Here is a 14,810-nt window from a genome sequence, read left to right on the forward strand (position 1 = left end):
AAAATAGTTTTCAATTAAAATTCTTTTAAAACAGCAGTCTACTATTGCAGAACTTTATTTGCCTAGACTGGTGGTCAAAAAAAAATGTAAATTGTATGGGCCTTATCTAGCCAGTTACCTGTTTCTATAAAGTTTTATTAGAATTTGCTCACTTGGGCTAGAGAGATGGCTCAGTGGTTTAAGAGTGCCACTGATTGCCAGAGGTCCTGAGTTCAGTTCCTAGCAACCACATGGTAAGTGTAATAGGATCCAATGCACTCTTCTAGTGTGTCTGAAGACAGCTGCAGTGTACTCGTATAAGTAAAAAATAAATCTTTTTAAAAAAGAACTTACACACTCTATATATACATACTTACCTACTTTTGCTAAAATGGCAGGATTGAGCTCTTGCCACAGGGGCCCATAATTATTGTCAAAACAAATCAAACCTGAAAACAGCATGGTAGAATAAAAGAGCTTAAGCTCAAATCACCCTGTCTTTTTGTTTGGCTTGGTTTTTTGTTAGTTTTTCCAAGACAGGTTTTATGTATCCCAGAGCTGTCCTAGAACTAAAACAGGCTGAACTGAACTCAGAGATTTGCCTGCCTCTGCCTCCCCCAGCTGGCCTATCTTAATTCCCATTTCACTCAGAGTGAAATGAGTGGTGATAGTTCTCAAGCAATTTTGTCATGAAGGCAAAGGACAGCATGTAATCAACCTAATGTAGTGACCAGAACAGTCTAAATAACTAGGAAATGCCATCAGTATTGGTAACATTCCATAACCTCAGAGGTCTCATAGTTTTAAGTATTACAAATTTAGTTTCATTAAATATGTAAATAATTGAGGTATTTAGAGAACTGAAGAATGAATCCTTTACTGATAACTTCTTAAATAATATCTTTAGGTATGAATGTGAAGAATCTTTTACGACTCTGAATGTAGACATTAGAAACCACCAAAATCTTCTTGATTCTTTGGAACAGTATGTCAAAGGAGATTTACTAGAAGGAGCAAATGCTTATCATTGTGAAAAATGCAATAAAAAGGTATGAATTATCAATTAAGATAACAATGATACCTCTAACTGAGAAGCTATGGGTAGTCACTAGTTTCTAGTGAAGAAAAACAGTTTTGTTTAAGGGTGTCTCTGTCTCTGTGTGTGTGTGTGTGTGTGTGTGTGTGTGTGTGTGTGTTTTAAAGGAAGAAAGTTAAAAAGTAATACCAGAATAAACAAAGTTGTACTAGCTTAATACCACCTTTGTTATATGTTAACATGGGTAAATTTGTTTCTGCCTAGAAACAAACTCAAGAGCTGATGGAGCAAAACATTTTTCCTCTTATATCTAGAATTGTTTTGCTGAAACTATTATTTTCTTAAATACAGTAAATTTGTTTTTTACCACTTGATTAGATTTTGTCCATGGGAACTTAGCTCTTCAAGGGAGAGGGACATTCACACTTATGAATAGTAAATTATGTTTATCTTTTCTGGCTTCCAAACCATTTTACCTCTAAGTCACCTTTATTGTTTGGCCTACCACACCGCTTAGAAAAGTATGAAAGTCTGTACATTGGGATTATGGGGTATGAAACAACACTTTCTGCCACCATAGGTCTTGAGACATGAGACAAGTTCCTAAACTTACCCAGGACTCTTAACACCCTATCTTTAAGGTTCAGTACTGCCATCTTAAAGAGGATTGTAAGGAATAAATATGTTATCACTTGTATAATATTAACTACCTTCTAATTGCCCAATAAAAAGTAAGCTATTCAGTTTGTTTACAGCAAACAACCTTAGTTGGAATAATTATAAATAACAAACAGTAGCTAGAGGCAAGGGTAGTATAGAAACTAGGCAGTAAATAATGTCTAAATGACTAATTTTTGCAATCTCTATTAACTGGTATAGGCCATTTCCATATTATTAATCAGTTAATGTTTACATAAACTTCACAGAAATATCTTAAAGATTACAATTCAAGTAAATCTTACAAAAACTTGATGTAGTACTTTTTTAAGAGTTTGCTTAAGAGGCTAGAGAGAGAGCTCAGCCATGAAAAGTGCTTACTGCTTTTGTAGAGGACTTGGATTTAGTTTCAAACACCAACATGGCAGCTCGCAGGCATCTATGGTTCCAGTTTCAGGGAATCTAATGCTCTTGTTTGGACTCCTCAGCTACCAGCACACATGTGGTACACTTACACATAAAATCATTTACTTGAAGAGCTTCATGTAGTGATTTACAGCTACACAAGAAAAGCCCAAGTACCAGGTTCAGGCCTGCCTGCGCTTCATAGTGCACTAACCTGAAGCCAACTGGAACTATAGTATGAGGCCCCCTATCCCAAGGGAAAAATTTTTAAGAGAAAAAAGTTTGCTTGGTCTCGTGGTCTTGATGGCTCAAGCCTATAACCTCAAAAGGAGACTGGGGCAAGAAGATCATACATCCAAGGCCTGTCTGGGATATACAGAGCAAGTTCAAAGTCAGCCTGAGCAAAAGAGAATTGGAGATATAGTTAAAAGGATGACTGCTTGCTTAATGTTTGTGACACCCTGAATTAACTGATTTGGGGATGGTGGTATTTGCTTGGAGTTTGGTTCGCTTTTTGCAATGGATTGTATCTATTAATTTTCTCTATTGATTTTAGGTTGATACTGTAAAGCGCTTGCTAATTAAAAAATTGCCTCCTGTTCTTGCTATCCAACTAAAACGATTCGATTACGACTGGGAAAGAGAATGCGCAATCAAGTTCAATGATTACTTTGAATTTCCTCGAGAGTTAGACATGGAACCTTACACAGTTGCAGGTGTTGCTAAACTGGAGGGAGATAATGTCAACCCAGAAAGTCAGCTGATACAACAGAATGAGCAGTCTGAAAGCGAGAAAGCAGGAAGCACAAAATACAGACTTGTGGGTGTGCTTGTGCACAGTGGTCAAGCAAGTGGGGGACATTACTATTCTTACATCATTCAGAGGAATGGAGGGGATGGTGAAAAAAATCGTTGGTATAAATTTGATGATGGAGATGTAACAGAGTGTAAAATGGATGACGATGAAGAAATGAAAAACCAGTGTTTTGGTGGCGAGTACATGGGAGAAGTGTTTGATCACATGATGAAGCGCATGTCGTACAGGCGCCAGAAAAGATGGTGGAATGCATATATACTTTTTTATGAACGAATGGACACAATGGGTCATGATGATGAGGTGATAAGATACATATCAGAGATTGCTATCACCACAAGGCCCCATCAGATTGTTATGCCATCCGCCATTGAAAGAAGTGTACGGAAGCAGAATGTTCAGTTCATGCACAACCGAATGCAGTATAGTTTGGAATATTTTCAGTTTATGAAAAAGCTACTTACATGTAATGGTGTTTACTTAAACCCTCCTCCAGGTAAGTGTCAAGAATTAGGTTCTTATAGCAAAGAGTCAGTCTTATTTTTTAAGACTATTTATTAGTAGGCATAGCCATGCATGAGTGTTGGTTTTTTAAGACAGGGTTTCTCTATGTAGCTCTGGATATCCTGGAATTCATGCTGTCAGCCAGGGTGGCCTCAAACTCAGCTCACCACCCTCCTAGCTTTATTCATCTTATATCTATAAATGTTTTGCCTAAATGTATGTATGTGCCATATCCATGCAGTTCTTGAGGAGGCCAGAAAAAGGCATTAGATCCCCTGGAACTGGAGTTGCTGAGTGGGTGGGTGCTGGGAACTTAACCTTGGACCTCTGTAAGACCAAGTGCTCTTTATTGCTGAGCTATCTCTCCAGTCTTCATTCCCCTTTTTTGGCAAGTGATGAAGGTGTGTGGTTGATGGGTTTTTGTCACCCTGGCTGTCCTGGAACTCGGAGATCTGTCTGTCTCTGCCTCCCGAGTACTAGAATTAAAGCTGTGTGCCAGCCACTGTGCCCTACTTAAATATATAAAATTAACATTTTCATTTTAAATAGATGTAAGTTGACGCTTTTGGCTAAAATTACATTTAAGATGATTTGTGTTTGAGTACTAAGTATTTATTATACTGTTTGGAGATAAGTTTTTGTTGAAGCAAATTTTTACTTAATATATTAGTATAAAGCATTGTATCTGTCTCTAATATCAGGAATAATAATTTTATAAGTAATCTAAGAAGAGTTCTAACAAATTGAGAATGCAAAGTACAAACTTGTTTGAAAATGGGCCTTGAACAGACTTTTTAAAAATATGTGCATGTGGTTTTTTTAGGGCAAGATCACCTGTCTCCTGAAGCAGAAGAAATCACTATGATTAGTATTCAGCTTGCTGCTAGGTTCCTTTTTACTACAGGATTTCACACAAAGAAAATAGTCCGAGGATCTGCCAGTGATTGGTATCTTGTTTTATTCCTGTTTAAGATTTGGTGGTAGTCTTTGTAGAGTGTTCTATATTTTTTTTTTTTCAGAATCACAAGACTTAAGAATTCAAACTTGCAATAAAAGTTTAAAAAAACAGAATTCAAACTTAAGAGGCAGAAATTTTTTTAAAAAAATAATAGTAATAAGAAATCATGCTAAAATACTTGGTATAAATTCAAAGGGTAAAATAAGTATAGAGGACATTATAATGCCTTTTTAGCAATTGTTATTTACTCAGGACCAGTGAGATGGCTTAGTGGGTGAAAGCTCTTGATACCAAACCTTGACAAAACTGAGTAGAAGGAGAGAACCTGTTCCTGCCAATATAGTCCATTTACCTGCACAAGTACACACACACACACACATGCACATGCTGTAAATAAATTTACAAATAAATGTAAAAAGCTTCTTTATGTATCCAGAAGATACTATAGTATGGAAAGGAGTTATTTTGTCATTTTTGGATACAAGGTTACTCTGTGTAGCCCTCAAGTGTTTTGAAATTCACTCTGTAAATCAGGCTGGCCTCGAACTAAGATTGCCAAATTCTGGGATTAAAGGTGTATGCCACCACCTCTGGCTCGTAGTGAATTTTTAGTGAGCAATATAAGCTTTTGCTAATTTTATAATTAGATTAAGCCATAAGATTAGGCCAATCCATACACTATTCATCTCTCTTCTCCCCCAAACCTACTTCATCATACCCCAACCCCCACACAAAGGGTTTCCCTGTATAAACAGACCTGGCTGGCCTGGAACTCTGGGTAAACCAGACTAGTCTTGAACTCAGATCTGCCTGGAGATTAAAGGCATGCACCACCACACCCATCGATCATTTTAATGTTAATACTTAGAAGTGGTCATTACTGCTGTTCTCTCTAGTGAAAAAAGATATTTGCTTTTTTTGTTTGTTTTGATCCAATTCTCAATCCCTTTACTATAGGAAAAGTGAACTGAATTGATAATCTGATAGTTGTGCTTTGTTTTGTTTTAGGTATGATGCATTGTGTATTCTCCTGCGGCACAGCAAGAATGTGCGATTTTGGTTTGCTCACAATGTCCTTTTTAATGTTTCAAATCGATTCTCTGAATACCTTTTGGAATGCCCTAGTGCAGAAGTGAGAGGTGCATTTGCAAAACTCATAGTTTTCATTGCACATTTTTCCTTACAAGATGGGCCTTGTCCTTCACCTTTTGCATCTCCTGGACCTTCTAGTCAGGTAATTGTACCTTTGTGTATATATGTATTTACAAAAAATATATATACTTTCCTGAAGTTGAAGAAAAAAATACAGAATGTGGTTTTTGTTTACCACATTATCAGACACCTAGACTGATAACCTGAATTTCATTAAAATTACTAGATAAAGAGCAACAATATGTGTAGATAATAACTTCAAAACAAAATTCCCTTTTGTGCTGGTGATGAAAACTGGAGCCTTGTCTATTTAAGAGTGTTCTCTACCACTGAACCCAACACCCCAGCCCAACCTACATAGCATTTCCATATGGGATTTTCATAACACTACTTTTGAGTGTATTTTTAATAAATATTTTTGGTTTTAATTGGAACAAAGTGAAAATTCTGTAATGAATTCAAAAGTTGGGTGTGGTGCCACACTAGTGTGTGGTACAGACTTATAATTCGAACTGCTAGAGAATTGAAAGTCAGCTCAGCCCAACTTAGTTGAGATGCTTTCTCAACTAAGAAGAGATCTTATTTGAGAAGCTCAATGCTTCTCTAGCATTAGCATACACACACAAGTCCTTCGGATCAATCTAGTGTTGGTAAGCAGGGTAAATAGAATTCATGTAATCAGTCCTTCCAGAAAAGTATTCTTATGTTCAGCATACACATAAAATTATCTTTGCACCTTGTTGAGAATCAGCTAGTGTTATCTCCTTTACAGGCTTATGACAACTTAAGTTTGAGTGACCACTTACTAAGAGCAGTACTAAATCTCTTGAGGAGGGAGGTTTCAGAGCATGGACGTCATTTACAGCAGTATTTCAACTTGTTTGTAATGTATGCCAATTTAGGTAAGAATTGAAATTTTCATAATCTGTTAACGTATTATGATGATAGTCATTCAAAAGGTCAAATGATGAAATAGGATTTCTTTTTCTTTTTTTCTTTATATCAAACCTTCTCTAAATACTGAATATCCTTTGCCTGAACCCTTGTGCATGTCATAATTTTTTACATAATACTTCTGTGGTAAACACAAGTGAGATTCTGTTGTCTTAAGTTTTGCTTCCAAAAGCAATGATACTACATCTGCCTGCTTTATTAACATACTCATTCCCAGGCTTCATCCAGTTTACTAACTGGATCAGAATTACCAGTTATTGCAAAATATCCATGTTTTTACTGTGAAGCATCATCAATTTTAGAATAAGGTCTGGGGAAAAAAATGAAGTAAAATAAATTAAAATTAGAGAAACTATGTTCAATTAAATTAGTGCTAGAAATATAGGAGAATAGGAGAGCATTTGCCTTTGGTTTTGTTTTGTTTCATTTTGTTTTGTTTTGTTTTGTTTTTCGAGACAGGGTTTCTCTGTGTAGCCCTGGCTGTCATGGAACTCACTCTGTAGACCAGGCTGGCCTTGAACTCAGAAATCCACCTGCCTCTGTCTCCCAAGTGCTGGGATTAAAGGTGTGTGCCACCACCGCCTGGCTTCAGAACATTTGCTCATCATACTAATCTCAGGTTTGATTTCCAGCCATCACTAAAAAAATTTTAAAGTAAAAAATGACTTAAATTGCTCGGCTCCTTTTCTTCTCAAAGTAGCTTACTATTTCTAATACTATCTACTCATTCTTGTTTAGTTACTACTAGAACTGTACCTAAATATCATGCACAATTGTCTTCCATTATTTTATTTTGTTGCAAAAGATTGGATTGGGGGAGAATACTCATCTAGCATGAACATGGACATTTTCAGCATCAAAAGCTGGGGGTACACCTTTAATTTCAGTACTAGGGAGGCAGGCAAATCTCTGTGAGTTATTGAAAATATTTGTCCTTTTTGTTTTGTTCATAAAGTTCTTTCCATCCTAATGTTTTCCTTCTCTGTTTTTCCACCTCTCTACCTGTCTCTTTCACTGCAGGAGTGGCAGAGAAAACACAGCTTCTGAAACTGAGTGTACCTGCTACCTTTATGCTTGTGTCATTAGATGAAGGTCCTGGTCCTCCAATTAAATATCAGTATGCTGAATTAGGCAAATTATACTCAGTAGTGTCACAGCTCATCCGCTGTTGCAATGTCTCTTCAAGAATGCAGTCTTCGATCAATGGTAATCTATTCTTGGCAATAGTTTTGAGTACTCTGGGTCATATCTAGAACTAGATTACATATGGTTCTTAAGATACTTAAATACAAAGTAAGGGTGTGAAGGAAGGTCCACTCTTGCACCATTTTACAATGTTTGCAGTCCTGTTCCTTTTTCACATGGTTGATGGACATTTTTCTGCTTACTACTGGGTTAAATTTGTAAAATTTTTATGTTAGGATACCTAGTCATTGTGGCACACAGTACTACTTTTCTTATGCTTGACCTACAGCTCTTTTTTTTTTAAATACATTTATAGGCTGTAGTTTGAGAAGTTTACATTGTTATTGTGGAGAAGCTTATTGGTTGTTCATTGACAAATCTGTATTGTAGGTAATCCTTCTCTTCCAAATCCTTTTGGTGATCCTAACTTATCACAACCTATAATGCCAATTCAACAAAATGTGGTAGACATTTTATTTGTGAGAACAAGTTATGTGAAGAAAATTATTGAAGACTGCAGTAACTCTGATGAGACCGTCAAATTGCTTCGCTTTTGCTGCTGGGAGAATCCTCAGTTCTCATCTACTGTCCTCAGTGAACTTCTTTGGCAGGTTAAGAAATCATAACCATTGTTAAATATCTATGATTTGATTTGTTACCCATATATACATTATTCACTGTGTCTTAACCTATTTCTAGGTTGCGTATTCCTATACTTATGAACTCCGGCCCTATTTGGATCTGCTTTTACAAATCTTACTGATTGAAGACTCCTGGCAGACTCACAGGTGGATACTTACTTTTTTTATTATTAGGCTAATTAGACTTAATCCCGGGTGTTACATATAGTTGAAATTGACCATCCCCACATTTAAAAATAAATAAAACAGAAACACCCTAGGGTTCTAGTGAATGTTCACTGTTACAAGAAAAAACTCAAGACAGAAGTGACTACCAACTTCTCCAGATTTTCTTAGGTTTTTTTTTCCTCGTTTCCCAGGTTTCATACTTAATATATTAACATCATTCAATTGAATTGTTTTTTAATTAAAGAAAACTAGCAATAGACTTTGTATACATATGAATTTATTAATAAATCCAGGGGCTGGAGAGATGGCTCAGCGGATAAGAGCACCGGCTGCTCTTTCGAAGGTCATGAGTTCAAATCCCAGCAACCACATGGTGGCTCACAACCACCCGTAATGAGATCTGACACCCTCTTCTGGTGCGTCTGAAGACAGCTACAGTGTACTTAATTATAATAATAAATAAATCTTTGGGACTGAGCAAGCGGGGCGAGTGAGGCTGACCAGAGCCAGCAGAGGTCTTTAAAAAAAGAAGTCAATTCCCAACAACCAGATGAAGGCTCACAACTATCTGTACAGCTACATTGTGTACTCATATACATAAAATAAATAAATAAATCTTTTTTAAAAATAAATCCAAGGATTATTTTAGGTTTAGAACTAGCCTCATAACGTAATCTGTAGTTATTTGATTGTAGTTCTGGTGAGCAAAGCATAAAGACATATGCTTTTACTCCCAGTACTTGGGAGTTAGGCAGTCAGATCTGTGAGAGTTCCAGGCCAGCTGTTGTGAGTTCAAGGTGACTCAGCTGAATTTGATCTCATATGGTTGAAGGAGAAAACCTGGTTCTCTCGAGCTGCGACACACATACACAAGAATGTGTTTGGGGTGTTTTGGGTGGTGGTAGTGGGTTTTGGTGGGTGGGTGGGGTTGGGGTTTTGGTAGTTTTGCTATTTAGTATCTTAATAAATATATACTGCTAGATTAACATTGAACTTAGTAGCCAGCACTCTTAACACCTCTCGCCTAATGTGACCTTCTCTAGTGCACACTTTGTGTAATATAACACTAGACATTACTTCTGTGCTGAAGGCCAATTACAGCAGCAAAAGAGGACACCTGTTTGTAGTTTGAAACTGAAACAAGACAAAGTCACTTTATTCAACCTCTGCTAGGAAAGCATGAGTTCTGAGCAACTTGAATTATTTGCTCGCTGTCTAGTTATAGACAGCTAACAAAGCACATTAAGTATTTATTTTTGCTTTGGGCCGTTTGTTTGTTTGTTTGTTTGTTTTATGTTAGATATACAAGGTTTCACTGTGTATCCAAAGCTGTGCTGGAACTTACTCTGTAGACTGGGCAGGCCTCACAGAGATCTGCCTGTATCTGCCTCTCAAGTGCTGGGGTTAAAAGTTTCAAATACTGATTTTTAAGATTATCCATTCTAGGGGCTATAGAGATGATTAGGCCATTAAAAATACTTGTTCTTGTAGATGACCAAGTTTGGTTCCCCAACACCCACATATGGCTAAGGCACCCACCAGGTATATATGTGGTACATACATGTACATGCAGGAAAAACACTTCTACATATAAAGTAATAGAAATATTTTAAATATGAATTTTTTATCATTGTTTCAAATTACTTTTATGAAAATAGCAGTAAGCAAAAAAATCAGTTTTCTTGAATCCAAAATGTTCTAAGTTGTCACCATTGATACTTCTTAGGTGATTTTAATGCAGTCAAGCATCTAGTATTTTTGTTTTAAAAATAGCATATTCCAAGACAGAGGTGGGCAGATCCATGTGAGTTCCAAGCCAGTCAAGGCTATGTAGCAAGATACAGATACATCTAAGTTAGTTCTCTTTTATCATATGATGTGATAAAAACATAGGTTGGGTTGAATGCAAGAAATACCAAAAGTAGTAAGTAAAAACTCATGATTAAGTTTGAAAATAATCTCATACTGTAGCTTTTTTTATTTTTAGTTTGGTAAGTAGGTCTTAAGTATTTATAATGTCTTCCATGTGTCCTGCATTATTAGACACGAGGAAGCAACACAAAGATAGTACTGATTAAAGGATGGTGTTTGGAAAACTGTTGGTATTAGTGGGAAGAAAGTATGATATGGCAAAGTAGTGTTTTAACACTTCATATCAGTTGACAAAAATAAAGGTAAGGTTGGGGTGGCTTAGTGGCAAAGCACTTATCTAAAATGGGTTAGACCACCCCTCAGCCTCTGCATTGCTGCCCCAACACAAAATTTGAGAAGTAGAATTTATATGCAGTATCTAAGATCAAACAGCTAGAAGCCTATACCCATTTAAACACTCTTGGTTGCCCCTGGCAACCTGCTTGCTTCTTTAAGTTTGCCTGTTATAATCATTTTGCCAAAATACAACATTTTTAACATTTTGTGTCTAATTAAGTGTAAGGATCCTTTACATACAGCATTCCTTTCTAGTGCTCAATAATACTTAGTCTTACAGGTATATGTCATATTTTGTTTATTGGCAGGTAATCTTTAACAGAATGAACAGACACTGGGCATGGTGGCATAAACATGTGATCTCATCAGTTTGGAGGCTGAGGCAGTCATATTGAGAGGTCAAGACAATTCTGGGTTGCATAATGAAACCCTGTCTCAAAAGCAAAAGACAAAAATGACTTAAAGCAAATTATTCTCAACTACAGTGTCTGTGTTAACTTTTAAAGTTTGTGTTACTCTTGTTCTGAATTTGCTTCTAGTGATATATTTAAACTTCATATCGAAAGCAATTTGAACAAGTAAAGTTAGTAAGGATACAGACTTGAGTCAGAATAGTTGGCAACTTGTATGACCCTAGGCAAGCTGTATCTATTATCTGCTCAAAGGTTGAATAGTGGTACTTACTGTTGGATATGAAACAACTGAACCCCCACAGACATTACTGGGTGTCATGTAATAAACACTCAGTAAATATTAACTTCTTTTAAGTTTTAGAAGTTTTATCTTCCATCTGATTGTTTTTCAGAATTCATAATGCCCTTAAAGGAATTCCAGATGATCGAGATGGGCTGTTTGACACAATTCAGCGTTCTAAGAATCACTATCAAAAAAGAGCATACCAGTGTATAAAATGTATGGTAGCCCTCTTTAGCAGTTGTCCTGTTGCTTACCAAATCCTGCAGGTAAGGGTGTTTTCTTATTTCGTAGAAATTTAAATCGAAGTTTAAAGATACTGTTTTAAAAGGCTGTAGCTCTGTGGTATGCTGCTTACCCAGAATGTACAATTCCCCAACATGACAATAAGAAAGAAAGGAAAGATGACATTAAGAGCCTGTTTTAATCCAGGTATTGAGGGGGGGTGAGGTGAACATCTATAATCCCAGAATTAGAGGCTAAGGCAGGGGGACAACCACAGGTTTGACAACAACCTGAGCTATGTAACAATTACCAGACAGCCAAAGTTACCATAGCAAGACTATTTCAAGAAAAAAAAAAAACAGAATCCTCAGTTTGTGGGCTTATCATTTTAAGTTATCTTTGATACACTCTCAATCCTCTTAAATGTACATGACTTTATTTACTTTTGAAGGGCAATGGAGATCTTAAAAGGAAATGGACCTGGGCAGTGGAGTGGCTTGGAGATGAACTTGAAAGAAGACCATACACTGGCAATCCTCAGTACACTTACAACAATTGGTCTCCTCCAGTGCAAAGCAATGAAACATCAAATGGCTATTTCTTGGAGAGATCACACAGTGCTAGGATGACACTTGCAAAAGCTTGTGAACTCTGTCCTGAGGAGGTAAAAAACGCCACCAGTCTACAAGAGATAGAAATGGAAGAAAGCAAAGTAATTCTTTATAGGCCACTGACTGTGTATTAATGATAGTGTTGTTTATTAATACCATTGCTAGATTTGTGTTTGCTTTTAATGTATAGTGATATATTAATGAGGATGCCTCCATCTGGAGAAATTACTGTGCTATTAGAAATTATTTCCAGAAGAACCCAAATTAGGAAATTTGAATTGTTTTTTAAACCTTTATGTGTGTGTGAATGTTTTATCTATGCACCATGTACCTGCCTGGTGCCCATTGAAGCCTGAAAAAAGGATAGTGGATTCCTTGCAACTGGACTTAACAGATTGTTTTGAGCTGCCATGTAAGTGTTGGCAGCTTGGATCCTCTAGAAAACAAGAAGGGATCTTTATTAAAATATAATTGAAATATAATTGCATTCCTTCCTCTTTCAGCTACTCCCATACATCTCCTTGCTCTGTCTTAGATCCATGGTTTCTTTTTCTTTAAATGTTACATGAATCTGTATTCCTGAATCTATAAATAACAACCTGCTCAGAATATATATAAAGTTATTTATATGTTTATGACTTTAGGTCTGACTATTTGGTATTGGATAATCAATTGGGGGACTCTTCCCTGGGGGATATAGTTTTTCTGCTTTCAGTCTAAGGTTGAAGACTCATGAAGCTTCCTCCATCCATATTAGCATGTCCATTGTTTAGGCAGCCATGTTGTTGAGAGTGCTTGGATATACCTTCCCTGGCATTTCTAGGCAACGTAGTTCACACTGGACTTCTGTCCCCCTGGCTCTTAAACAATCTTCTGCGCCTTCCATGTTTGGGAAGGTGCCCTGAGCCGTAAATATAGAAGTTATAATCACAGTTTTTAAGAGTTGTTACTAGGGCTGGTGAGATGGCTCAGTGGTTAAGAGCACTGACTACCCTTCTGAAGGTCCTGAGTTCAAATCCCAGCAACCACATGGTGGCTCACAACCATCCGTAATGAGATCTGACGCCCTCTTCTGGTGTGCCTGAAGACAGCTACAGTGTACTTACATATAATAAATAAATCTTTAACAAAAAAAAAAGTTGTTACTAAGTTAACAAAGTCAGCAGTAAGCTTGATGTTGCCTGCATAATTATTTTTCTTTAAAATTAGGAACCAGATGACCAAGATGCCCCAGATGAGCATGAATCACCTCCACCAGAAGATGCTCCATTATACCCCCATTCCCCTGGATCTCAGTATCAGCAGGTAAACAGGAGTCAGATGATGGGGTTAACCTCTACAGTGGTTCTCAACCTTAATGCTGCAACCCTTTAATACAGTTCCTCGTTCTGTGAACCCCCCAACATTGCTACTTCATAACTGTAATTTTATACTGTTATGAATCATGATGTAAACATGAAATATGCAGGATATCTGATGATACCCCTGTAAAAAGGTCATTTAACACTCCTCCCACCCCCACAAAGGTGTTGAGAACCATTACTCTAGAACCAATTTCATGCTTGGTTATAAAAGAAGGCTTTTTGCCATGACTCTAGACTAACTTTGGGATCATTTTCACAAGAATGGGTTGGAGTGTGGTCATGGTACAAAGTTGAATTTGCCCCAGAAATATGGTTGGTTCCCTTACCAAATAGGTATGTCTTGTACTAGTATAGAATGAGTAAAACTGTCAATATAAAATGATAATCATTGCTTAGTGTGAAGGATTATGATGACATTTCTTGTTAAACTAAGTCTGCAAGTAAATTCTAAAAACAACTAAGCTATGACAGTGAAGAAATGTTGTTGCTTAATTACACTGGGATTTCATCGAGAGGGAAAATTACTGGGAATATGACATTTGATTAATTGACAAATTAATTACCTACAACATAAACAAAAGTAAGGTAAAGAAATAATGTCCTGAATGGGAACTTCCCTAAAATGTAGATGTGGCCAAGTCAAATGTTTTGCGGGGGTAATAGTACACAAATGGAAATTTACTTTCTGGCTCTGGTGCAGAGTGCTAAAACTCAAGAGTGTATAACTTGTCCTTAATCCCAGCACTTGAGAGACAGAAGTGGGCAGATCTCTGAGTTTGAAACCAGCTGGGGCTATATTAAGACCCTGTCTTTAAAAGGGCTGGTGGTTAGGGACAGTAGTGGCACATACCTTTAGTCCCAGCACTTAGGATGCATAGGCTAGTGGATCTCTTCAGTTTGAAGACAGCCAGGGCTACACAGAGAAACTCTGTCTTGAAAAAAACAATTGGGGCTGAGAGTGAGATCTGCCGCCTGTAATCTTTGAAAGTTCCCAGGTACTGCCTTGAGAATAGCACTGAAGGTAGCCTTAGGTTTTAGGGTGTAAATGAAACCACAGGGAATAGTGTGTGGAGCCTGAAATCTTGGCCTGCCTTGTGGGAATATAAGACCACCTAACCATGTAAGGTTCGGGTATTTAAAAAAGACGAAAGAAAGTTATTGTGATATTCTGATACTACTGCTTGGGAGGGGCAGACAGAACCTAGCTGACATAACAAGTCTTTCTACTTTTCTTTTCTCTCTCTCTCTCTCTCTCT

General features: G+C 37.0%; 1 protein-coding gene across 9 annotated transcripts in view; it reads left to right on the forward strand.

Annotated features, from left to right (window-relative positions):
• Usp9x (ubiquitin specific peptidase 9 X-linked) overlaps nt 1-14,810 on the forward strand; it is a 138,204-nt gene that overhangs the window by 120,492 nt on the left and 2,902 nt on the right. For 7 of the 9 annotated variants that reach the window (XM_031341951.1, XM_031342135.1, XM_031342079.1 and 4 more), the window contains 11 exons: nt 887-1,028; nt 2,634-3,387; nt 4,219-4,342; nt 5,362-5,587; nt 6,278-6,407; nt 7,480-7,665; nt 8,035-8,255; nt 8,344-8,432; nt 11,467-11,623; nt 12,031-12,291; nt 13,400-13,495. In XM_031341951.1, the coding sequence (XP_031197811.1) occupies nt 887-1,028; nt 2,634-3,387; nt 4,219-4,342; nt 5,362-5,587; nt 6,278-6,407; nt 7,480-7,665; nt 8,035-8,255; nt 8,344-8,432; nt 11,467-11,623; nt 12,031-12,291; nt 13,400-13,495 (2,386 nt within the window). The remainder of the gene's footprint in view (nt 1-886; nt 1,029-2,633; nt 3,388-4,218; nt 4,343-5,361; nt 5,588-6,277; nt 6,408-7,479; nt 7,666-8,034; nt 8,256-8,343; nt 8,433-11,466; nt 11,624-12,030; nt 12,292-13,399; nt 13,496-14,810) is intronic. The other 2 variants (XM_031342286.1, XM_031342324.1) reach the window with 1 other exon arrangement.

The sequence above is a fragment of the Mastomys coucha genome, chromosome X (genome assembly GCF_008632895.1).
Source record: "Mastomys coucha isolate ucsf_1 chromosome X, UCSF_Mcou_1, whole genome shotgun sequence".
Lineage (NCBI taxonomy): Eukaryota > Metazoa > Chordata > Mammalia > Rodentia > Muridae > Mastomys > Mastomys coucha.